The sequence below is a fragment of the Crassostrea angulata genome, chromosome 4 (assembly GCF_025612915.1).
Source record: "Crassostrea angulata isolate pt1a10 chromosome 4, ASM2561291v2, whole genome shotgun sequence".
In the NCBI taxonomy this organism is placed as follows: domain Eukaryota; kingdom Metazoa; phylum Mollusca; class Bivalvia; order Ostreida; family Ostreidae; genus Magallana; species Magallana angulata.
Window position 1 is genome coordinate 30,522,462 of NC_069114.1, and position 27,772 is coordinate 30,550,233.

Here is a 27,772-nt window from a genome sequence, read left to right on the forward strand (position 1 = left end):
TTTATACGAAATTGTTCTGATATTTTTGTATATGACTCCATAAAGCTGATTTAATTATACCCATTGTTGCTTAGGTGAGCGATGTGGTCCATAGGCCTCTTGTTAATGTTTACATGCTTTAGTAAGGCATTTCTGATAGTCAACCAAAATATGTAAACAAAGCTCAGATCTTTTGAATGTTGAAAGAAAATTCAAGGTTTGAACCTAAATGAATGTGACAAACAGTAGGAACTTTTAATGTTTTAAAAAAACAAATTAGCATGTAGTAAAAAGGCATGACAATGATTATTTTACTGGTATATAGAGCCAGTTTTTAAAAAAATAGGGCACAAGCCTTGTTTACATTACAAAGACTTATGAGCTCACTATTTTGTTTATAAATCCACGACTGACAATCAAGTTTTGATTTATTATTAGAAATGCATTACTAAAACATTATAAGCAATAAATATAGAGAAAAAAAAACCAAAACTGTGACCATGCCCTTTTCATGCTTGATATGGAATTAATTTATCACACAAATCTTGAAACTTGTATTATTATTTTTTAAGTCCTTTTATTTCTAAACAGATCTTGCCTTTTTTAGAGGTTGAAATAATCTAAAAATAGTAATTACCTTTGAACCTTCCTTGTTTTTTTCGTATAGGTGAACAATTTGCATTTCACTATGCATCATAAATAAGGTAATAACATAATCTATAATGGGTTGTTAAGCTACTATTCATTGTGTATGTGTAGATTATAGGTATTCCCCTGATATTCGCTACAATTTTTGAAAATAAGCAAATACATTTTTGTATCACAGACATAACATATACATTGTTGTCAAGATAATTTAAAGGAGACTGATTGGTCAACAAGTTACCTATCAGTTCTACTCTTCTTTTTTCAAATTTTTCATATTATTTTTTTCAGCCATATACTATTATTTAGTTAAGAAAATATTCATATATTTGTCTATATTTTTAAAGAAAGCTCCTCTTCTTGATATTAATATAGTCTAAAATTAACATGGATTATATGTAATCTCTAAATATTGTACAGTATATAGTTGAATTAATGGGCATAAATTTGAAAAATATGAAAAGATATGACTATGCAAAAACAGCCAATGGCAAAAAGTTTCCAATGCCATCAAAATTCATTATCCACATTGATGTTAGCGGGGAAACGTACAAAAGGAAATCCGTAGATGTTTTCAACCTAGTGGAAGAAATGAAATTGAAACCAGCGCACTTCCAGCGATTGGAACGGGTATGATTTACTAACTATGTATCATTTTTATAAGGAAACAAGTGAAATATTCTTATGAAGGTTGAGGAACGTGAAAGATACATCAAGGAATATGTGTAATAAAACCATGTTTCGTAATGTTACAATTTTTTTTATTAATTTATATTAAGGTTTTGACAAAAGTTTATGGGAGATAATGAAAATACAAACTTGTCCGAGTCAGCTCTCGAGTCAAGGTTTAAAAGTTAGTTTAGGCTTCTTTTTTGGTTATAGTGTTTGGTGGGGTTTTTTTTTAGTTGAAACCGGGGTACTTTAATATTTATCTCTGTCTAACCATTTTTCTTCCGTCTAAGCTCTTTGTTTGCTGGTGTGACTTCGTTATTTGTGATGAGGAAATTGAATTGGGACTTGATGTTTTTAGTTTGAGAATATTCTTGTTCTCTAGTTAAATCTTTTTTCAGTGCTAAAATGCCCAACACGTTTTAAATTGAAGAAATCTTATGTAAGATTAAACAAAAGCATTTATCAGTAAATAAAGAGTGTGGTTTCTAGGAATATATTGCCTTAAGTAACCATTATTGATTTTATTCCGAAAATAACAGTTATCATTTTTTTAAAAAGCTATCCTTGATCATATTAATAAATAATGCTTAAATATAGTATAAATCACTTATGACAAAAGCATATTAGATTTTTGCCTAATGCAGTAAGGTTATATTGCAAGCATTTTAGGCCACATCTGTCATAATCTGAGAAAAAAAACGCAATTTTTCACATTGCTACTGCATACACAGAGCTACGGAAGCCCAGCCCATTTTCGTAGGTTAAAAAAATCTTTTTTTCGCGAATAATAGCATAACTTCCGCGAAAAACGCTTTATTTTCGTGAATAAACGCGAAACTTTCGCGAATAAACGCGTTAGTTTCGCGGATAAACGCGAAACTTTCGTGATACAACGCGTTAGTTTCGCGAATAAACGCGAAACCTTCGTGATATAACGCGTGCGTTTTGCAAAAAATGCTGAACTTTTGCGAATAAACGCGTTTGTTTTGCAAAGAAACGCGTAACTTTCGCAAATAAATGCGAAACTTTCGCAAAAAATTAGCGTAACTTCCGCGAATAAACGCTTTATTTTCGTGAATAAACGCGAAACTTTCGCGAAAAAATGCGAAACTTTCACGAATAAACGCGAAACTTTTGTTCGCGAATAAACGCGAAACCTTCGCGAAAAAACGCAAAACTTTTGCGAAAAATCGTGTTACTTTCGCGAATAAACGCGTAACTTTTGCTAATAAACGCGAAACTTTGTTATAAGTTTGGACATTTTAAACAATAACTTTTATGAAGAATAATGACTAAAAACAAATCAGCGCGGTATTATAGAAAATGAGGCCTAGATATTTGCATTATAACAATTTTAATTCGAATTAAAAGTTTCATTAAATATTATTGTAAAATTGAAAGGATATGATCATTGTTTAAAACGTTATATATGTTATATCGCCGCAACATAAGTTAACGTCTAGTTTGACGGCTTTATTTCAGGGCCTCGTTTCATAAAGATGCCTAAATTGTGGGCCTAACTTTAGTCTAGCCCGAGGACTTACACCGAAACTTAGTTGGGTGTATTTTGCATTTCATAAAGCGGCGTAACTACAGGCGTAAACTTTAGACTATAGCTTTAGCATAAGTTCTTGACAACGCAGCACTGCACATGTATACAATTGTTTCTATTACTCTGTTATATAGGTGTATGTAGCATGTGAAAATATAATCAATTTTAGAGGAACTATCAAATGGAATAATTTTTATTTAAAAATATTTTAGATTTGATAAATTCTTGTTTCACACAGAGGCAAAAAATTTTTAATTATATTCCTTTTCTTCAACAATTTACCGGACAAAAACACTTTATATCAAAATCAAATTATACAAATAGATAAAACATAAAACAGAAACCAAAAAATGGTGAAGTGTATATGATTTTCTGGAATACCAGCGCAAGGAGTATTATTTAGTGCCAAAAACACATGGAAATCTTAAATGAATTATCCGTACAATTAGATATATTATAATGTTTAATTTAAGGCGGGCTTTCTCGGTATTATTTTTGTTGAAGTACCTGACTTGTGTAATGTACTCAATAGAATATTCAATATATCATTTTAAGTAATTAGGTAGTCCAAAATATATGTTATTTTATTACTTTTATCATATTGAAAATTTTGAATCTACTGGGTCGGTGTAAATTTACAAGTTGTCATATTGATGTTTACATCCAATATTCTGACCTTAATCAATTGAAATGAATTTTTGGGGTTGTAGAATAAAATTAATGCAATTTTGTTTTCAATCATTTCGCGATGTTTTGTGTTTTAGCGCAATATAATGTATTGTATACATGTACATGTATTATGATGTTACACTTTCTGTATCCAGTATTTGGAAATAATAATTTGTTTTATCAAATCAGTTTAATTGCAGACTTATCTTAACTCTAATGTGTCATCATTCTTGTAGTTAAAAACCATGTATCAATAACATATCTTCATTATATAAAGAGTATTACAAATGAAGTTTATGATTGTGCATTAGTATCAGTGAGATTAATCGGCTTCGATTTTCAGTATTATTTGCATTTAATATTAATGCATCTACAGGTACATACATCGTAGGTTATAAAAATATACTGTTCATTAATAAATTACTTAAAAGTTTTAGCAATTTTCTCGGAAAACAATTTTTATGAAATATTTTTAAAAGGTAAAGTTATTACTAATGTGATGGTAACTTGTTCATGGTAAGTGGTTTAGGGGAAAAAATGGTTCAGAAAAAGTAAAATTAAACTTTATAAAATGCAACACATAAAATACTCTCTCTCTCTCTCTCTCTCTCTCTCTCTCTCTCTCTCTCTCTCTTGTGCATTCATTCGGGAGAAACCCCCGTGTGCACATTAATTCCAGAGAAACTCCCGTGGCAATCAAATTTCAGAATTAAAAGTATAAATTGTTCTTTCTCAGTATCTGAATGTGACAATACATGTTATTTAAATCGCATTAGTGATAAAATACAATCGTCGTGTCATAATATATATGCTTAATTATATTTACGTCCGAACTTACGCCTACCTATGAGTGGACGTAAAATTTTGGCTTAACTTAAGTCGGACGTAAAGATGCGCTCTTTAATGAAACGCAAATATTCTTACTAGTCCCGTATTTACAACGGCGCAGCGCTAAGTCTGGACGTACGACCCTTTTTGAAACGAGCCCCAGAAAAATAAGTCAAGCTGTGAATTAAAATAAGTTTAATCTATACACTTTTAAAGCTATTGTTTAAATTCAGATAACATAAATTCGTTCTCTACATTAATCACATATATCGTTTCTTTTGACAATCAGTACTAAGAATTTATATTAATGTTACATAAAAAAGATAATTATGCAATGCCTGTTCGAATACAGGGTCGGCGAACAAATGAAAAATTATGCTCTTCCTATCTACTTGGAACATCTAACAGTTTTATGAAGTTTTATCAGATTTATTTACATCTGTATAAAAAAATAAATAATGTTGTTTTCGTAAAACGGATGATATAATATTACTGAAAAATAAGTATTTATCTAAAAAATAAAATGTACCTGTTTTCAGTCATTGTTCTTCATAAGAGTTTTTGTATGAATTGACACTATGCATATTGAAGTTTTGCGTTTATTCGCGAACGTTTCGCGTTTATTCCCGAAAGTTACGCGCTATATCACGACACTTTTGCGATTGTTTTTTTAAAGTTTCGCGGTATTCGCGAAAAGCACGCGTTATATTGTGAAAGTTTTGCATTTATTCGCGAAAGTTTAGCGTTTATTCGCAAAAACTACCCGTTTATTTGCGAAACTAATACGTTTATTTGGGAAAGTTTCGCGTTTATTCGCGAAAGTAAGGCGATTATTCGCGAAAAAAATATTTTTTCCTACGAAAAAGAGCTTTCGTACAGAACCAAACTTTTTTTCGAAAATATTTTGATGTAAATAAGTAATGCACCAAAATATGGTTACAATGGGTGCCGCTGGCGTATAATAACAGTAATTTAAGGAATAAAAATTGCAAACTAAGCCTCCATTAAATCATATAGAAAGCAAGGCACATACCGTATATCAGGTTTTTTCGGCGTGTATCTAATTTTCACTTTGTTTGCGACGATTTCCGAATCGCGAAAAATAACTTAAATTTGTGACAAAGTTTTGTTTTTGTAATAAAATTCTCTCTTTCCTGATAAAGTAAACAGGCGTGTTCAGTTAGTGTATTCAGGTAGAAATTGCGGGATCGGAGGACAAGCGCCAGATAATAGATATGTAAGTCTCGTTGTTTATTTAATAATCCATTTGCAATCTAATTAAAACGGTCGCTTTCCTTGCGTAAACCGATGTCTAATTATACCTGAGCTCCTGGTATTTGTAACGGTACATGATCTATTTATTTATGACTGTTTGCGTCTCTGACAATTATTATCGGTAATTATTTCTGATTTCATTGTCCGAATTTTTCATTATAAAGAGCGACAATTTAGATACTTTTCCCCTCTTAGTTCATAGGTTTAAACAATCGTAAATTATATATATTTTCAATTTGACTTTGAAATAATGAAAATTTGATTCGCGTAAATTTTATATACCGTTCTAGGTTCTGGTTCGCGGGGGAAAAAACATGATATACGATATATGCTAACAAGGTTAGAAGTATATTTTGATTTAATGCCAACTCACATGTTATAAAATAATTATTGGGAAAAGATATCTTTAAATGGTAACATGAAAACCTCTAAGATTTATTAAATGGTATTATCGCACTCACTCACTCAATCCTCTCTGCGCCATCAGGTGCTTGAGGCGTCTACAAGGTATTTCCACCTGGCTCGGTCTGCAGCAACTCTAGGTGCTGTCTCCATGGACAGGCCTCTGCTCTTAAGATCTTTAAGGGCAGTTCTTCTCCATGTCTCCTTTGGCCAGCCTCTATTTCTTTTTCCCTGGGGTGTCCATCTTAGGGTGACCCAGGGCAATGAGTTGGGGGGCATGCGCAGGACATGACCAAGCCATCGCCAGCGTCTTGCTTGGATGATCTCTGATATTGTAGTCATCCCAGTTCTTTTTAACAGATCTTCATTTGAGATGGTATTAGGCCAAAAGATCTTTAAGATGCGTCTGAGGGATTTGGTTTGGAAGACTTCAAGTTTTCTTTCAATCAGTAGAGAGGTTTTCCAGCACTCTGAACCATATAGAAGGACGCTGAGTACATTACTATTGAAGATCTTGATCTTGGTGCGGCTGTTAAGTGCAGTAAATCTCCTTATTGTTTTCAACATTGCAAAAGCTTGGTTTGCCTTGCTGATCCTGGAGTCGATTTCTTTGTTGCAGTCTCCCGTTGTGGTTACTTTGCTGCCCAGGTAAGTAAACTCCTCAACATCCTCTATTGGTTTGCTATCGATAAGTATTGGATTTCTGTTGGTAGTGTTTACTCGAAGAACCTGTGTCTTTTTGGTGTTGACTTTCAATTCGATTTTGCTCGCTGTTGCTCCGAGCAGCTCTGTCTTCTGTTGGATGTCCTGGTGTCTGCTTGATAAGAGACTCAGGTCATCAGCATAATCCAGGTCCACTAGGACTGAGGTCAGTGTCCATTGTAATCCCTTTCTCTTTCCTTCTGTGGTGTTTTTCATGATCCAGTCAATTGCGAGGGAAAATAGCACAGGTGACAGAATGCATCCTTGCTTCACTCCGATGTTCACTGCAAAGGGCTCTGTGAGCTGGTTGTTATAAATCACCCGGCACTCAAATTTTTCATAAAGGGACTGAATGATGTGAACCAGTTTCTGAGGGATGCCGTAGTGACGCATGATCTTCCAGAGAGACTCACGGTGTAAGCTGTCAAAAGCCTTCTCGAAATCGACAAATACAGCATACAGTGTGCTGTTCCACTCACATGACTGTTCCAGTATCTGTCTTAGTACAAATATATGGTAAACGCAAGATTTCCCCTTTCTGAATCCGGCCTGCTCATGTCGAAGTATGTTGTCTACAGCAGTTGTAATGCGCTGTAGTATGATGCGACTAAAGACCTTGCTGGTGAGAGAGACAAGTGTAATCCCACGCCATATGTTGCAGTCTCCAAGGTCACCTTTCTTGGGCAGCTTGATGATGACTCCTTTCTTCCAGTCATCAGGGATAGGGATGTCCTCTTTGTTCCATATATCTTGGAGTATGCGCTGCAGTATGTAAGGTGTTATTTTTTCGTCCGCTTTCAACATCTCGGGACACACGCCATCCTCCCTTGGGGCTTTATCAATTTTCAATTTGTGTATCGCATTTTTCACCTCATTTAACGTGATGGGGCCTATTTCAATCTCAAGGTCTGTCTCTGCCTCAAGGATGTCTGGGGTTATTGGTGGATCTGGTCGGTTCAGTATTTTCTCGAAATGTTCTTTTCCATCTCTCTAGTTTTGCCTTTTCCTCTGTGATTGCCGACCCGTCTTCTGCTTTTACCGGGAGGTCTTGGTTGGGACCGTGGTCACCTCTTAGTTTCTTTGTGATCTGGTAGACGGTTTTCATATCTTTCAATGGTATTATCTGGCCCAAACCAATTTTTTGAAAGATATCAAATTCATTTGACTGTCTTTACAACAAACAAATCATATATAAATATTAACATTTCGTCTTTGGCAAATTGAAGTCATTGTCAACTATTGTGACAAAAGTAACAAACATATGTGACATAGAATGTTACATGTATAAAAAAAATTTGACAATGAAAAAAAAAACCCAGTTACAACGGAACTATCTATAATATATTTTTCATTTACGTGACAGTGATAGCAATTTTCAAATCCGCCAGAACTAAAAGGTCAATTAAGTGATGATGAACAAAAATCGTTTACCTCTTTATAACAATTTGTTTCTTGGTCAAGGGTTCAGTCACTGAGCGAGGCCGATATGGCCAAATAGTGAATATACACTTAATCTTGGAACATCTTTTTTTCTACATCCATAGCATGGGAAGGTAATGCACGGTCATGATGTCCGTAAAGCCCTCTACCAAATTTGAGAATTTCATCGCTTCTTGGTCAGGGGTTCAGGCTTTTGGGTAGGGTCAATATGGCCACATAGTGAAAATGTTTATAACAATTTCTGCACTGGCACAGCAGGGTGGGATAAACTAAACGTATTGTATTATGTTCATAATTGTTTAATTCACTGCCCATGAATTTGTTGAATGGGGGGGGGGGGGGGTGACAAATATGGCCGTATATAGAGAACATGTATTTTTTAAGGTCACTTGAGTCACTTCATCTTTAAGTAAATTGTCACTTGGTCGTATTAAATTAAATATGTGTTGTAGTTTAGGAAATCTACATAATTTCATGTACATTGTAGGCTTTTTAATGTGATTTATAGATTTGTAAAAGAGATATCTCTATTTTGAATTATGACCCTAAAACCCAAATTTTTTAGTTCATTTTTAGTAGTCCTAATAATTCTGATCAGTTGTACTAGTATTATGTAAAATTTCTTAATTCTAAGTACCTAAGATTGGGGAATGTCAACGTTTTCAACTTTAGAAAAGTTAATTTTAGTAATGTTGATAAATAAAAATCCCCCCGAAAATGTATTACTTTATTGATGTTTAAAAATAGAAACAAGCTTCATTTTTGGGTGTTTAAACCTTAAATAGGGACTCCTCTGACTGTTACTCTCGCTTTCATTATTTATGTTTGCAAACATTAATTTATAAAAGGGTGAAGGGGACGCATGGAGACCAAGAGTAGGAGGAATCTCGGATATCTATACCCTAGCTCCAGGGGCCGAAAAATTGTAACTTTTTGGTAAAAAGAGAGCTGCATGCTTTTAATGGTTAATCTTTTACAAGTATTCACAGTTTCATTTATAATGCACACAACATGCAAACAGTTTATTGCTACGATTCAAACAACTTGACTTCCACAATGTTTTTTTTCTATTACTATACATTCTATAACAGCAAAGTTCACGTTATTAATGTCCTGTCTCCTTTTAATATGCGTTGTTTAGCTAATTCTGTGTCAACTATAATTCAAATAGCTACGATAAATAATTGGAACGTCGTTCGTTGATATGTCATCTTTGAACTTTATTTCATTCTATGTATCAGGATGCACAATTTGATTTTTTGTTAAGTGTATATCTAGATAACCAATAGCTTTTCCGCCAAATTCGTTTTAAAATAAAAGTAACCTTGAATTTTACGACTTCCTTTTAAATTAGCTACCACTTTTGACCAATCTGTACACAATGCAAGATATGCGACCAATTAGTTATATTGTGCAATTTGGTAATAGATTTTTAGTTCCTTCATCATCATTTGTATAGCGATACCTCTTAGAATGTTGTCCAATGTGGTTTTCTCGACAATGATGATTATTGGTTCTCTTACAAACTAATAAAATAATCTAACGTTAAGTTTTATTGCTTTCATTTCGTTATGCGAATTTAATGACACTTTATTCTGCTGAACGTTAACCCACTGGGCAGGTTTTCCATTTGATTGGATTTGACTGCATGTAGTTGGTTGTCCAATGTAAATAAAAAAAATTGTAAATCAATGTAATTAGATTTACAATAACATTTTACAAACTTACTCCTGTATCTAAGCATGAAAGGACAAGTGTAAAATTTGTAAGCTGTGTATTTCCACCTTTCTTGTATTTGTTGACTTTCCCGCTTTGATAATCTTTCTAAATACAGATGAATACAAGTTTTAAAAAGTCTGTTTCATTTTTGTTAGTGCATTCCACAATTTTAATCTGATAAGGTAAGATAAGCAGAATAGATAGGGTGTAATAAAAAGAATGATAAACGAAGAATGCATGATACTGCACGCTAGATACAGGATAGTACAAACAAGTAAACTATGTAAGCAATTTTTGTTAGGACATATACATGTAGGTTACAGTCTTAATATATTATATCCCATTAGCACTACTTGACATTTGGTGGAATGACATGTAATGTATCCTCAAAAATCTGAATCTAAATACATATTGATAGTTTCCCCTGAATTTTATACTAGACAAGCACTTAACATTCTTAACATCTGGGCACTTTTGTTATTATTTTGTAATACAAGTAACTGTTTCAAAATACAACGTAAGTACATTTAATAGTGATTTGCCCATACATGTATTCCTTGGTTGAAACTGAAGGTCATGTAAAGATATAGCCAAAGAATCAAACGAGTGAAGTGTACCTCGATTTGTATTGACCGTTATATACAAGTTGCTGCTAAATTTGCTGTTTCTGACCATGCGTAGATTGCTCAGTCACCTCTTGTTTTCGTTTTTTCTTTAATACTTTATCACATCCCCTTTCCCAATTTATCCTCATCCTCTTATATTCAATTTTTTTTACAGAGAAAAATTGAAAAAGGGATACAGAAAGGAATACAGAAACTGCTGTTTTTAGAATAAATGTGGCCATATGACTCTTGTTTTACTTAAAATATGATTTTCATTTTTTATTTAAGATGTATATTCTATTTCCGCCAATCTATACAAGAATTTGCTGAACAAGTTTTCAGTGCTCTGAACAAAATACACTCTGATGTCAAACATCTCTCAGAAGGTCATGTCGTTATCTATTCTATTCTATTCTGAACAGATGGCCTAAAAGTTCATCATGGCCATGCAGCTGTGCTTTGAAGGCAAAACGCAAGCAATAGGATCGGTGATAGAGAAGATTGCGAATCTCTTTTTATCTGCTGGTTAGTAAATTAAGTATAATTTATCTAAATTTATGATGCCATATAACTGTATTTTTCTATGAGCTTATTGATATCTGTCTTGGAATTCGAGTAACAAATTATAGACTGAAACATGGCGGCAGTGAGAATTTTTGTTGTAACTTAACATTCATATCATTTTAGATCATCGACAAAACATAACACTTATTAGGTTTGTTACTTCTTTTCTACAGAGATTTGATAAGATGTTAAATTAGTACATAAAAAAGGAATTGGAGCTGAGCTTTCTCTTAATTGACTTTAACATATAGACAGTTTTTCGTTAACAGTCAGCAACAAATCTAATTTTAAGTAAAAATATCTGGTTAAAGTCAACGAATTTGAAATCAGAAAGTCGTTAAAAAATATGGTAAAATAATGAGAACATGATTTGTCCTTTTACTTTTGATTTTCCATTTTTTATTTTATTTTAAAATTGATCGTAAGGTTTACCTGGAAAATATCATGGTCATCATTGGAACCCCGGTGGTTAAGGACAAACAAATCGATGCCTCTAAAGCCACCATTATTATTTATGGGGAAGGCCAAGATATTAATGCTGGAATTTACAGACTCGAACATTTATTGGAAGGGGAATACCATATTAAAGAATTTAAAGACGATATTATCACAAAGCTATTTAAAACTCAGGTTTGTAACACACTGATAAATATCATACAAATGTTGCTTCGGATTAAGGACAATGACGTACATTGATTTTATAAGCGCCAGAGACCGAGAACAGAGTTAGATTTTCAGGTTTAAAATCTTGCATTTCCAATCATTTCATTATGTAAATAATCAAACTTAATTTTGGAGAGAATGGGTATTTTAACATAATTTAATTTTTACTGACTGTTTATACATTTTCCATCAAGTTTTGTTACGAAAGTTTTTTATATACTAAATCAGAGATCTTTAAACAGGTCGAGACCACTAGATTTTGTGACGTCGGCAAAAATTTGCATCCAAAATTTATCTTTTTACTTTTATTGACAAACCAATCAGATGAATGAGTTGAAAGGCATTGTGGGCTACTACAAGTTTCAGTGTATACAAAGCGTATTGAATTACCATTTTGAATTGTTCTTTGAAAACTCAATTTTCAATTATTTTTCAGAAGGAAAATCATGTCTGATCTTTCATTTTTATGCTCAAATTTGAAAAACATTGCCTATGAGGCCTTATATCAACCTATCAAAATACCCCATTGTCGAAGTTCAAAAGAGAGGTACGTCCTATTATATTAGAAGCAGTGAGTACGTTTTTCACAAGATACCCCAGGTTATCTACAACATTAGTAGAATTTTGAAATTTTCTTCCGGGACTCTCAACAGAATGCTTAGTGTACAAAATACTACGATCCATAACATGTACTTTTATATTTGTAAATTTGTGCATTTTTACTATCGTGGCTATTTACATATGTTAAAATTGTACAATTACCTGCAATTATTTATGGTGTACAATAATTAAGTCACCAATAAACAACTGCAGTTTTTCCTTCTCAAAATTTGCTTGTACTTGTATGCGAATGTATGCCAGTCTATTGATACTGTTCGATTTTTGAAGCACAAATTGATAAATTAAAACAACAGAATTTTTCCATGCGAGCATGGAACAAAGTCTACGGTACGTAATCTTTCCTTTTTTACCTTCTAAAGTAAAACTCAAGTTGTACGAATTTTCTGGCAAGCTATTAAACATTGTGTATAAAACAGCCACAAACAACTTGTATGTGTTGAAAAGTAAACACGTTGTAGACCGTCATGCTTTGCGACTCATTCAATGGATTGGAGAACCTGTTTGACGTAAATATTGTCACATGTTAAATAATGCTATCCATATAAGGTAGTGTACCCGACCTGTTAAACAAAGTATTCTAGTGATTATACTGTATGACATGTGGTGATAACGAACAGTGTTCAAAATCAAAAGTCCAAAGGAAAATTGCAAAACAGGAGCAGAGCAAACACGGACCTCTAAAAATTTAAGAGGAAGGATCAGGTGTAATGGAGGAGTAAGCATCCTCTGCTGACCGGTCACACCCGCCGTGTACTCTTTGACGTAATCGGGAAAAACGGGAAAATCCGTAGACAATTAGATGGTTAATTATGGAAAGTATGAAAAACGTCAGTCAGCATGCGACCAAGTGTAAGATTTTATTTGCTAACAAGGTCTTTGTTTTGACTATAGATCTTACGAAAAGACGACTTCAATCGAGACTGTTGATAATCCTGTTTTATCAACTTTTATCTTATAGACTACCTAATTACCATTATTTTATATACTGTTGTTTCAGAAGAAGGCTTTGTACGATTTAAAAGAAAGATTCGACACAGATGTAACCATTGACAAAAATAGAGGAATTGTCTTCTTTAATGGAACAAAAGACGACATAAGTGCAGATTTGATGTTTATCGTAGAATCATTCGAGATACTGAGCTGGGTTTACATGATGAAAAACAGGCAAAGCTCATCTCGAACTTTGTTCAATGGTATTATGGGGATAATTCTGATGACAAAAAAGACTTGTGTGAATACCCAGGCAATCATTGATCATTGAAAAAGCTTATCACAACCAGGACAAAGAAGTTCGATTCATGGACGATGGAGAAACAGAGTACACCATTAACTTCATTAACATGAAGAGATACCCTACTGTCGATAAGTCAGATGTATTCAATGTGTTCAGGAGAGACAAAGTCAAGGGTAATATGATAAGTATTATTTCTTTGTTCTAAAACATAACTATCATAAATTACAGAAAATTTGAATAGAGATTTACTGTTCATGAACACTGAAAATCCAGAAATTTGGCATGTACATACATGTATCAATTGCAAATGCTAAGAAGTTTCCAGCTTATACAAGCCCATAAACGTACAAGTCATAAATATGATTTCTAAACTATTGGTTCGCATCTTTGCAAGGTTAAGTATCATTTTTAAGTTGTTTTTTCTATCATGTGCAAACTCTACCTTTGACTTTCGAAAAATAATTTTTTTAACTATTGGTTTGCAGTTTTTAAAGGTTATATGTTATCATTGACAATGTTTGCTGTTTTTTCCCTTTCCTGTGCAGACTCTACCTTTGAGCCTCAAGCAGAATGGTCAACTATGAAGGACTCTCACAACCTGGCCATGGTTCCGGTTAACTCAGGCAGCCCGGAATATTCCAGTGTTATTGACAGATTCCAGGAACAAGTAGGCAAAAGAGAAATGCTTAAAGTAAGGGTAGCCTAATGGCTGTTGATTTATTTCTACTTTAATTATGAGTTGGAAACGTTAATTGCCGATTGTTATGCAAGGATTAACCCGTCAGCTTAGAGTTATGTCCAAGACACGATGTAGTATCGATATCGATGTTATCGACGATATTGTATCGATATCGAATCACTAATTTTGATACTAGAAAACTCAAATGGATATATACATTGTGTCGATACTGCATCAATTTATTTTCACCATCGTTAAACACCATAATTATGAAGACTTTATTTTGGATATTTTCATGTTCAGACATTTCAAAATGGACATATCCATACTTTACGTATTGATATCGATTCGCATATATCCACAACTGAAGCTATTAAATCATCTCTCATTTGTACCAGGCATTTCTTTTTTTCTATTAATATTGACAATATTTTATCAATATATATCATTTTATATTAATCGTAATATACCATCATTTATTCGATATTAGGCATTGCTGCTGTTCTACCTTGGTGCCGATATCAACGATGTCGTGTCGATATTGATTTTAATATATTCACAACTAAGATTGTTCATAATTAATGTCGATATCATCGATATCGACGATATCGTATCCATATCGATTCGAATATGTGCGTTACGTATTCAGTAACATTGGACATTTGTGAAAGACTTTTCTATACTTTTTTCCGATATCAACGATAGCCATATCGTCTGACAATAGTTAATAACATCATTTAAACGTTATTTCGCATTGATGTTGTCTTACCTTTCGAATAGAATATTAATTAAAAAGGGACACAGGTTTATTTCTGATTTGCAGATTTTTTTTTAAATCTTATTTCTTTATTTTATAGCGAATGTCAAAGTGGACCGTAACAAAATCATACCAGCCTCAACGTCTGGAGCGAATCTTGATAGTAACGCGGTACCTTTTATGTAAAGTTTGTTTCGTAAACAAGTTTTATATTATTTTTCCATTGAAATATGGCTTAATTGACCGGGAAAACTACTGCAATGCCTAATATTATGCATATACTAAACAATACCATCGTTTAAAAGCGTATATAAATAGGATATAAGACCGCACCAAGCAGCCTTAAGGTATTTCGCGAGTTTATTGTTTGTGAGAAAATCTACCCTGAAAATTTGTCTGAGTTATCGTGTTTCAAACACGGTATCGCTGATAAAATCCAGCAAATCCATTTTAATGAAATATCTAGGAACATGCATATGTCTTGAAAGTTATTTCAAAACTCTGCTCCAAAATTTTAAACGCATCTTAGGAATTATTTTGAAAATGAAACAGTTTTTGACATTTTATAATGATTTATAGAAATAGAAATATGGAAACCTATATAAAATTTGATATCATTTTAAAGAGGATGTCAAAAGCATCGTTTTATTTCGATAGTCAAAACTGGACAGAATTTTCATTCACTACATCTTGACCGTAATATATCACTATGTAATTAATTATGACATCGTAATAGATCTATCACTGAAAAGACTTTTAAGATCATCCGGTAGCTCTTGATCTTCAGAGAAATGTGTACATGCTCTGGCTGCTTAAACATAATAATATATGAACATTTTTTCTTCGTGACAATATTGGAGATATACTTATGGATCAAGTACTAACTTAAACAGTGTATTCTAGTAATAGTTAGGATTATATTAGCATATATTTTATACGCACCTGAATTTCTAATAGCTTATTTAAAGTTTTAGTGACTAATAGTTGGAGAGAATACAGAACAAGATGTTGTACAAGCAATATGTCGCCGAAAAGAAGTTGCTGGAATCCCAGAATCCTAAAGGAACTCAAAATGAAAGGAATCCGGCACGGAACTGCACCGGAAGCTGTAAGCAGCATCCACTCTCTTGGTTTCAACAGCAGCTACTGTGCTATAATTGGTACATGTCAGACTTATCAGATAGTTACTGCAATGTAAACTATAAATCCAAAATCTTCTTTTCTTTAGAGCAATCGGGTATAAATATTCGAGGAACATTCATAAATATGTTGTCAATGAAAAAATTGACAATAACAAACCGTCAACCATCTCAATGTTGTTCGCTGTTATATAATTCTATATAAGTCCTACATATTTTTAACCTGTGCCGGATAATTATGTAAGTGCCAATGTGGCATTTTTTCAGCTGTCTAAGTTTTAGAGGAGAACCCTGTAAGGTGAGATCTATAGGCATATTGCATGAATGAATTCCTTGGAAACTTAGACCTGAAGGGAAATTCCCATAGTTTTCCGGCAAAGTGTTTTTCTAAAATGCATACATGTACTTTTTAACCGATTTATGAATTTTCCTTCTATATGATTACAAAGAAAAGGTTAGCTTGATCAAATACTCTACTCTCCCACAGAGCTTGACAATGCTACACTTAATGAAAGAATAAGTATGTATCATATTCACGAAATATGTTAATGACCTTATAAAGAGGCAAAGCGCGCAGAAAAATCATTACATCAAAACTTTCTGTAAACATACACATCTTTTGTCTTTAACAACAAAGTTTAATATAAATTGATGCAGGGTTTTAAGAAAAGTTTTCATCAAATAATACATGGTTGGTTTTTTTTCTTTTTACACTAAGCGATGCCCAAATGCCTTAATTGCCATTTAGATTATTTGTTTAACTACTTTGTACTAGTATATCAATATATTTAAACACAGATATATGTAAATCAACCTCAATGAGAATCTATCACTTAAGGTTGTAAGTGGTTCGGGTCGCATCACATGCTCCTAACACCACACCAAGTGGTCTTGAAATTCAGAATTTTAGCAAAGCACATTTTGCATATAAGTTGTTTTTTCTGATATTGAAGGATAAAATGATTTAAAAGCATAGCTAATTATTCTCTCATATTAAATTTATGACCCTGTTTCTTAGGTTCAACATTGGTAATGGTTTTATTCATAATATGATATTTTTAAATTCACAGCCACGGAAAATGGAGAAGGGGTAGATTTTGCTGTGGATGCTGGATGCTTTGTTAGCGACACCTACCCCAAACCAGATAGCCAAGGACACAATAGAATGTACCTCTGTAAAGTCCTCACCGGAGAATACACGTTTGGACAAAGTGGAATGAGGTTACCACCTGCAAAACCAGGACAACAGTCTCACATTCTGTACGATTCTGTTGTAAACGATATCAGTAACCCACTGTATTTCACCATATTTAATGACACACAGTGCTATCCAGCCTATCTTATCACATTCAAATAGAGACGTGGACATTTAAATCAAAATTCTATAAAGAGTGTTTGAACATGTATAGAATTTTTTAAGATACGGAAACCGAAATATAGTAGATCTTGTTGGGTTTTTTTATGCTGTGTTAATTCTCTAGTGCAACCACAACTAAAAGCGTACAGTGAACACCAAAGAATCATATTGTGATATTCAGGAATTAGTTTGATATTTTGGAGAAAAAAAACAAGCTATGGTAGTGAAATATTACAATAGTTTCTGCAGTTAATAATATACTCTAAAATTAAAAAATCATGGGAGAACACATAACCCTTAATTTGACAGACATCAAGATTTTTTCATTTGTTTAAATAGAGTGAGACCATTAATCAACAAATATAATATGTAAATACGGTTTTGTATATATGTTTGTAGTTATGAATTTTTTTTTTTTAAATTCAGTTGTGTGTATAGAGTAAAATCATTATTCAACTAATAAAATATGTAAATAAGATTGGTTTTAGGATGTTTATATAGGTATGATTTTAACATTTTTAATAGTTTTTTCAAAAGAGTAAAACCATTATTTACCTTACAAAATATTTAAAAGGAGATGTTATTGTATGTTTGTAGTTATAATTTTTATTTTTTTTCAGTTGTTTCAATAGAGCAAAACCTTTAATCAACTAATAAAAAATTTAATGTTTTTGTATGTTTACCGATATGATATTAAGTCCACATAAATAAATCATGATAAATTATAATGAATTATATAATGAGTTGAGATGAGGGACTAACGAGTCTTTCGCTGAGATGACAGTATAAAGCGATTTAACTGCCTGGTGTTATTCGTGTGGAATAAAGAGACTTTTACGTTTCATTTTTACGTTTCATGTTCATCGATCTTAAAGCAATCAACTATTCGCAGATATACATGCACATCTATTCCTCACGTGTCAATATTTTATAAACAGCAATCCAAATTGAAGTTGATTTCAAAGACATTTTGCAGGTGTTGATACGAAACAAGAGGAGAAAAGTGAAAACATAATCCTTTTCACAGGGAAATTGTTTCTCCTTTAAACTAATTATTTTCTCGTTCTTGAAACTTATCATTTTGTAGGTTTAATTTGTCGCGTAAATACAAAATTCAAAACATTTATATTATGCATCTAAGTCGTAAAAATGTGTTTTTGAAATCCATATAAATCCAGATGTTAGGATTTTCGTTATCAAAGATTTTTGCTATTAAGTATTATTATCTGGACAAAAGGTCTAAAAACCTTTATCTCGATCTAATGATTCTTACAGATGACAAAACAAGCTTTTTCAAAATAAAGATTTACTAATATATAGTTGCAAAAGCCATAATAAAGTTATAGAGACGTGTCAAAATATATATATATATATATATATATATATATATATACATATATACATATATATACATATATATATATATATATATATATATATATACATATATATATATATATATATATATTTATAAATATATATATATATTACTAATATCTAGTTGCAAAAGCCATTATAAAGTTATAGAGACGTGTCAAAATAGGCGATATATATATATATATATATATATATATATATATATATATATATATATATATATATATATACACGTTCTTATAACACAATTCATTGACTTTTGTTGAAGATGATTAATAAGAGTTTTCAAGCACCTTGTGTAATTTTACTTTATTTGGTACATATATGTATATTATAAGAACCAACTGAATGAAACCGAACGCAAAAGGTTTAGAATTTTTTAATTTCAGATTAGTTATAAGCAAACGAATGAGGGTCTTAGAAACAAGTTGGTGCACGTCTAAAAAATCACCCGCAAAACATTTGTTTTTCTTTAAAAAAAAAAAAAAAAAGGTGTGTCTAAAATGGATTTGAAATGAACAAGGTTGAGCAATTGCACATGATGCAAAATCCAATTCAAAATTACAGACATATGAACAACGTAGTGTCAGCCTAAACTATATATATATCAAACGAAACTATATAAATTATAATATTGCATCGAAGCAATTACAGTGCACTTAACTCGCAACTATAGTGAAAAGCGCCGAAATAATTTTTGTTCTGGTTGAAATCATGATGCAAATTCCTGGCGTCAGGTAATACACTATTTCTCGTTTGATTTTGGATTCGAATTAAATATGATTGCGAAAAGATAACGGATACCGTTAAAAGATAAAAATGTATTAAAATGTAGAATAAATAACAAAAACACACGAGAAAGACATACTTATGTAACATAATGCACATCCTTATAGTTAGATGATTCATATACAAAAAATAATTATCGTTAAAGGGGAAGGAAAGTCAAAAACATATTTTATCTATATTAATAAAGTGGTTTAAATTACCACAGTGGTTATGTTGTTTTGGTAATAAACTATTAATGCACGTTTGAAGTTAGAGAAATTGCATTTACTGGAGGCTGACACGATGCATTAAAAAAAAAAAATTAATTACTTTGACGTCACACAATCTATCCTAGTTTGGTTTGCATAAAAATGTACACAGTGCTCTAAATAAAACGCTGATTAATGCATTTCTGTTACTCAAGAAATCGACTGAACAAAATTGATAATATTGATATTAATGTGGTGGATTAAAGTATATTATAAATGAAATACTTTTACCGTTTTAGAATTTTCAAATTTTACAATACATGTACTTAACCAAAAAATAGCTTTTAAAAGTATTTGGAGAGGTAAAAATTGTAAAATGCAGAGCGGGATTTGAAGTCATGACTTACAGTTTCATAGTAAACCCTCTGACCCACTGCGCTATGCTGTTAGCTAGGTGACAATAATGGGAAAGAAACTACTTAATATATAATTACACTTCATTTTATTGTTTACATTGTATTTCGATAAAAAAATACGTAAATCTAGAGTATAAATACATGTATGCATAAATATAATTATGCATTTTTATCAAGTAAAAGACAGTTGTTAAAAATGACTTCTTTTACATAACTTGGAGAACTTTTCATGATTAATCCTCCAGAAAGTCAAATTTCACATCTACTGATTTTCCCGAGCTTTCATCGATGCCTTCCACAGTAATCTTCGTTGCTCCAAACTTGAATTTCGCTTTGACTTTTCTTCTTGTGCCCCCTGCTGTGTTTGGCATTGGGACAGTGAGGGATCCTATTTCTCTACACCCCTCGTCGTCTGTATATTGAGGATATTCCGTATCACTCACAAACACTCCAAATTTTACGGAGGTTTGGTCTTCATAAAGTGGGGAGTATGATTCCAGCGTCTCTTCGTTGGAATGAACAAGTGTGCCTTTGTTAACGTGGATGTCAAACTTGTCTGTACAGTATTCTATCCCATTAATGAGCTTCTTCTTTGATTCAGGGTGTTTGTCCTTGATAAAGCGTGTGTTGGTGCCCACGCCATAGGTATATTTTACCACCCTGGCAGCAATTATATCTGGGTCATGGCCATACAGAACAGCGCCTTTTAGTACAGCTAACCCGCATCCTTGGGGAATCACCACTGTGTGTTTCGGGAATGAGTTTTTAATCCTCTCTTGAAGAAAATTACTTTCTGAAAAACCTCCTACCATGATGATGACGTTGGTACCTTTCGCTGTTTCGGAAACTAACATTTCTTCAACCTTGACTACTATTTTATCAACCACTTTGTTGAAAAACTCCTTAAATTTGTCAAGTTTTATTTGAAGTTTATCTTTTTTCAATTCTACTTCATCTTTCAATCCTTGATCTTCCGTCCGCTTGGTGATATCATCTGCTATGTCCAAAAGAGTCGGTGGGATTAGGATACGAACGACTTTTCCTGTCTGCTTTTCTCTTTTCTTTTTCTCAAAGTACCGAAACAATTCGATGTAATCTCCAGTAAATTTCATACGGAATGCTTCAATAATGGGTTTGGACACAATACCTTCCAGCATTTGTTTAAACTCGTCGTCAACAAAGATTCCTCCCCAATCTCCTCCTTCTGCCCTGTTTATCTCCTGTAGCTTCCCATCTTCTCTCACTTCTTGCATTGCCATGTCGATTGTGCCACCTTTCATGCAAAATAAGTATTTTTTTTAAATCATTCGTCTCTCAATACATGTATTAAAATTGATAAACATGCATGCATCTATACAAACGAAACATCTAGAAAACATACTAATTACATAATTCTATAATACTTTTATTCTGAAACATAACAAAAATAAATATATATATATATTTTTTTTTTTACTTTTACAAAGCAAGTTGCATGATTTCAATACCTCCAGCGTCTAGCACAAGAAACCTGCGGCCTGGCTTCATGACATTTAATGCATCATCGTCCCTTTCGATCTGAATCCATTTACAGTAAATGGCAGCAGCCTCTGGTTCTAAGCAGATGAGGAGAGACTCCTTTGAAATGCCTGCCTATGATTCATTTAAAAAATATATGTAAAAATACCGTATATTTTCGAAAATAATTGATATGATTACAGAAACTTTAATCTATATAATTTTTATTAACACATTACTCGTTCAGCGGCTTCTTGCATGAACTGTTTTGCAGGCTCGTCCCAGATGGCTGGCACTGTCAACACCCAAGTCACATATTTTTCCAAAGGCAAAAAAGTAACTTGCAGATTTCTATCTTTAAATGTCTTTACGAATTTATCCTTTAAATATTCAATGGAACGAGCGAAGACATCGATGGCTGGCATTTCCTTATCTTTTATGTCTTTTAAAACGGTATCTCTCGTCAGCTTCTGAAATTATATCAGGCAATGTCATCGAACAAACGGTATATCCACTTAAGAACAAAGATACTTTGTAAACTTACACTATCATAGAAACTTTCTTACTGACCATGATCCAACTTAATGATTTTTTTAGGATTCATGAATAATTTATGTCCTATTAAGATTGTGTGCTCTATGTCCTATTAAGACTGTGCGCTTCCTAGTTTTCTCTAGGAATTAAAAATTACTGAATGTTTATGAAACCTACAATATGGGTCATGCTTCGAGTTCATACACGGTCATTAATTGTGTAAACACTGGCAGTTTTCGACGATGGTACCTACTGAGGGATTTCTTAAGGTTTTGTGGGAGCTTGATATTTGTTAAACAAATGATTGGTGATACAGGATAAATTATACTTTTGTCATGTTATGTGCACATGCATTTATATGGAATTTACCAATTTTCCATCCTTGTCGTACAACATCATCTTGAACCGGCGAAAATAATAATGTTCATTTCTTTCTTCTTCTGTCATTCGACCGTAGTCATTTTCTGCCTCATAGCCAAAACTCACCAAGTTCTTAGATTTATCGAGTAAGAGTGTTGTTGGTGTTTTCTCGGACAGAAGGTCCCCAGAGTTCCAGTTATCTATTACTATCTTATTCAAATGGTCATTTTTGTTGCTTAAAAATTCGGAGCTTAGAGAAAAGGCATAACCGGAGTACGTTGTACCAAAATCTATAGCCACCACAACAGTCGGTTTTCTTATACTAGTTGACATCGTCGCAAACGTATGATAAAATGGTAGTCTTCTTCCCTATTGAGATATCTACAAAAAGACAGAGGAGGCATTCACTAAATACATTTCACAGATCGATCAAAAAATAGCTTTCTTGATTAATATATTATATATGTACGTGAACAACGATAGACATGTATTAATAAGACCTAGATGCAAGAGATTTTAAGAGCTTGGGGAGGCATTGGACACATCCGTTTTGTGACCTACTCTCCTTAAAAATAAATTTAAACATTTTTAATACCTCAATATGGTAATTTTATATAAAGCTTCATCTGATTGATCTAAAAAGTCACGTGACTGGGCTACTAAAATGTCGTGTTTTCCCGGGGAATAGAAATCATATTCCACTTCGGAACCCTTGGGATTATCATTCTAACAATATGAAAAAGCCGACAATATGATTAAGTTTGAAATATTCAATATATTAATTTTTTTTTTACATCAAAAAACAATTCAGCTTTCTTTGATTCGAATCTGTGAAGAAAAGAGAGATATAACATAGAAAAATTAACAAAAACCCACATTTTAATAAAAAAAAAAATAAAACCCAGAAAAACCAAAGTTCCTTCGGGTGATGTCCTTGGGAAATATGATTTTTCTTGGGGGAGTAAATCTTCAAACGGCCCTCGCCACCATGCATGCAATAAATGCATATAATTAATATAACATCATAGATTAAAAAAAATACAATTTTGATGTCTAACAGTTTAGCAAAAGCAGTATTTAAAAAACGTCAGATACTGATCTGCGAGTCATACGTACAAAAGCCGTTGCAACTTTAACAATTTTTACCTTTCTTAATTAAATGAGTTCAAGGGTTATCCGTTTATTAGTATAAAAATTCTCTTTTGAAACGTCCCTCTAGCGTGTAAAGTTGAATACTAGTTTGCGATGTTGCTAATATAAAAAGTTTAAGAATATTCTGCGTTATTGCAAATAACATAGAATCCGAAGAATACCGGTAATATTAAAGTAAGGTATTCATGAAACATCCGACCAGTGTATATGAAAACAAGCATTCTGAGAGTATTGCATAAGCAATACACGTCCCCTACCGGTTTGTATTATTCTATGAAAGCTTCCAAGCACACAACTATCATAGGCGTCGGAAGCGTCGGAAGCAAATTGAAAGTGGGGGGGCTAGACTAATCCTCAGAAATATTCAGAAAAAAGTAATTCCCAAAATCATGGAAATCCTAATCCGTGGGGGGGGGAGTATACCTATACTTCCAAAAAAAAAATTAACTTACCCAAATTTTTTTTCTCAAAATCATGAAATTCCTAATCCGGGGGGGGGGGGGGGGGGGGGCTAGTATCCTTCTGAATCTAACCTCTCAATCTTTCAAGATAAATTTAGGAACAATAGTCTTTCCGGCGAGAAAAAGTGGGGGGGCTGAACCCTCTATCATGCTATGTTTCTAATGGTTAGGTATAACTTTGCAGAAAAAGTGGGGGGGCTAAGCCCCCCCCTAGCCCCCCCGGTTCCGACGCCTATGACTATTACCCTATTTCAGAGCTATTGTAAACGAGATGTCATGCTTTAATCCGAGATAAAAGAACAGAGGAAATTAAAACTATATAGTTGCTATAGAAATTAAATACAAAATAGGTAAAATAATACTTTTTATTTCATCTCCTGTAATTTTGCCAAGTCTATTCTGTATTCGCTGGTAAAAATTTGTGAAAACAATGCACTGTAATGCACAATATCATTTCTTACCGTCTTCTGTACTCCGAATCAAACCAAACAGTTAAACAGCCCAACCCGAAAACGAACCCGATTGTAATAATACAAAAAAAACCTGCCGATTAAATTTACAACACAATGCTTGTTACTATTTTACAGAATTTATTTGTTTCACTTTGTTAGAAATGATAAAAGGAATGGTACAAGTAACGCACTATATCATTACTGACTACATACTAGCCTCGTTTATTCAATACACACCGAACCCGATAACGAACCCGAACATTAAAAAATTGGAATATGAAAAATTAATTTTCTCGAAAATATGTCAATCAGACGCTACAAAAGTGTAAACTTGATCTGTAGTTTGACATTTTGAAGCTGTTCAGCAAGTTTCATATTATTCATCAAATGCATAAAGAAAAAAAGTGTGGAAACTGAAGTGGGACAGACAGACGGACAGACGGACAGACGGACGCAGTGGAAAGCTATAGTCCCCTCCGGTGAAACCGGTAGGGGACTAATAAGGAAGCTCACGCGAGTCATCGGTTCAGGTGAGCTAAAATCGAAACCGAAAGTACATATATCTATATTTGCTTTCTATTCTTGTTCAAATATATTAATCTGATTTGATAATATTATTGATCATGCACAGATCTAGAGCTATGAATATAGAACAAATGAACAACAATAGATGAACAAATGAACAACAATTTATAGATGAACATGAATACAGACAGCTATTTTTTTTTACTGATCATTATACCACGGTATATTCTACTTATGAAAAATAAATTATAAGAAATTTCTAATTAACAGGCAAATTTAAAGATTTTTGAAGTCAAAAAATAGATTTGTTTGGCTACTAATTCTATTTAACGTACCTGAACTTGATAAACAGAATAGGCCTGTATATATATTCTAACTATATAAAGGTTTCGGGATATTACTTCCTAATACAATGAAATTGCTCTGCCTTTTAAATGTGTCAACATTGCTTCACGGTTTAATCTATACATGTAGTCATTTTAATATATGAAATATTCTTTCAAGGTAACTGGGTCGCATATCAAAAATAGAAATTCGTAGAAACAAAAGCGAAAGTAGCCACTATCAAAAAATGGGTATTTCCGTATCATCATACGACTTATAGCCTGGTCTGCTGAATCGAATTCAAGAATCGTTACAAGTACTGTCTACCCTATGGGCCTAGATGCACAGTTTCTGTGTCAGTCTTGGCGATGAGTGCGGGGTTCATATTAAACAACCTCCGCGAGGAGTTTAGCAGGCGGTGTTTAATAGTGAGAGGCTTTCCACCTAACACGAACCAGCAAGTTGTCAACAGTATTTTCCAGGGGCAATGTAGTCGCATTCAGCAAAAAGACGGAACGACGTGGCTGATTTTGTTTCATAATCCACAACGTAAGTTTAATTACACCTTATGGTATTCCTTTTACAATATACATTTCTTGATCTATATGAAACTCGCATTATTATGATTTAGCTCACCTGGGCAAGAACATGACAATCCTTCATTACCCAATTCATTGTAACTTGGCACAAAGCATCATTAAGTGAAGGCATACTCTTTTCAGAGATCATGCTGCTGTTTAAATACTATACATTATTTCTATATGGTGGTTCGATCTTCATTAGCAGTCTAGACGGACTCCCAAAACGGAGTCAACGGAAGTGAATTTCTGCAAGCATTTTGGACTCCGTTTTGGGAGTCTACGCATGCGCACTGGTACAAAATATGGCGATTTTTCGATGAAAACATGGGGTCAACAAGAAATCGTCTTGCAAAGTGCTGCATGTGTTGGCAGACTTCTAACATGTTTTAAAAGACCCAGGATATAATTTACTATCGATCGTATTTGCACGAAATAGGGGTTTATTTGCACTTAAGAAAGTTATTTCTCTTCGAAGTTGGACGGTTGGATGATACTTAAAAAGTGATATTTTTGTGTTTTTCATGGAATTTAATCGTTAATAAAAGGTAAATTGCATTAAATTTTACTTCTTTCGTATTGTGTTACAATTTAAAATCACCAAACATACAAATTGATAAGTGCATAAACGAATAAAGCTTCGATTACTAACAAAAACTGGTTGCTCTAGCGATGATTAAAAACGTCTTTTTGGTAATTAAAAAATAGGATTGGTTGTTTAAAAGCCCAGAAAATGAAACAAATTGTCACTCTAGATACAATAACTCTTTAAATTGAACTGATAATTATCATCAAAACAATTATAATCGCTCGCGGCATTTGCGATGTTAGAAAACCATGTTAAATACATAATTATTCAAGATAATTGAATTATTTAGCATGAAAAAGATTAAAATGAGACTATACTTTTAACAAACAATGATAAATAAACGTATCCAAGCGTTCCATTTATTCCAAAACAGTTTTAGATGTGTGTGATCGAAGTTATGGGTGAATTTTTCATTTTAAAAATTAATCTTACGTTATACAAGTAAACGGTTATGAACATATGACATTAATATGACACATAAATGTTCAAAAATGTTTTTGAAAGTTTAGAATTAATTTTTGTCGTGTTTTTGGCCAATTTTAGAGATTTATTTAGAACTAAGGGGCATAACTCGCACGTTGTTTACATTAGAAACGCCATTTTACCGCAATGCATGATGGAGCCAAAGACTCCGTTTTGGGAGTTAACTCCGTTTTGGGAGTCCCGTCTAGACTGATTAGGCCCAATTGAAAAATTTTCGAACCTGAGAAAAAAATATACAGAAATTTATCTGTGATAAGACCTTTATTTATCAGATGATTTGATTCAGATTGCAATTAACATTATCGTGTTGTTTATAGTATGCGGAAGTGGTCATAGCTCAATATATGGCCATTGTGGAGTTAAAATAGGTTAAAATTTAACAGGTAAATGGCACAAATTGAATTTTTTATACCTTACAATACTTTTTGTGTTCAGCCAGCAATTGGTAAGAGTTAGAACTACCGGGGTATGTAGAATTTTAAATTTCTTTATGACCATATGGTACATCAAGATGGTTATACATGTATATATAACTCTTATTATAA

The 27,772-nt window shown here is 32.9% G+C and overlaps 3 protein-coding genes across 3 annotated transcripts in view; 2 read left to right on the forward strand and 1 right to left on the reverse strand.

The window, feature by feature from the left end:
* The window catches only part of LOC128182214 (protein mono-ADP-ribosyltransferase PARP14-like), a 108,846-nt gene extending 90,663 nt beyond the window's left edge, over nt 1-18,183 (forward strand). Inside the window, 6 exon segments of the mRNA XM_052850813.1 lie at nt 13,501-13,582; nt 13,585-13,743; nt 14,116-14,261; nt 15,991-16,085; nt 16,087-16,166; nt 17,216-18,183. Coding sequence (XP_052706773.1) covers nt 13,501-13,582; nt 13,585-13,743; nt 14,116-14,261; nt 15,991-16,085; nt 16,087-16,166; nt 17,216-17,502 — 849 coding nt within the window. The 3' untranslated portion in view covers nt 17,503-18,183.
* A 1,114-nt stretch (nt 18,184-19,297) lies between these two features.
* LOC128179736 (heat shock 70 kDa protein 12A-like) lies at nt 19,298-25,713 on the reverse strand. Its single transcript, XM_052847288.1, has 5 exons — nt 25,589-25,713; nt 22,673-23,044; nt 22,009-22,239; nt 21,760-21,904; nt 19,298-21,545 (listed from the first exon to the last, which is right to left on the reverse strand). Exons 2-5 carry the CDS (start codon nt 22,994-22,996, stop codon nt 20,506-20,508), a joined length of 1,740 nt encoding a protein of 579 aa, XP_052703248.1. The 5' UTR covers nt 22,997-23,044; nt 25,589-25,713; the 3' UTR covers nt 19,298-20,505.
* Nucleotides 25,714-25,803: 90 nt separating this feature from the next.
* The window catches only part of LOC128179732 (protein mono-ADP-ribosyltransferase PARP14-like), a 60,907-nt gene continuing 58,938 nt past the window's right edge, over nt 25,804-27,772 (forward strand). The window contains exon 1 of the mRNA XM_052847278.1: nt 25,804-26,126. Coding sequence (XP_052703238.1) covers nt 25,946-26,126 — 181 coding nt within the window. The 5' untranslated portion in view covers nt 25,804-25,945. The remainder of the gene's footprint in view (nt 26,127-27,772) is intronic.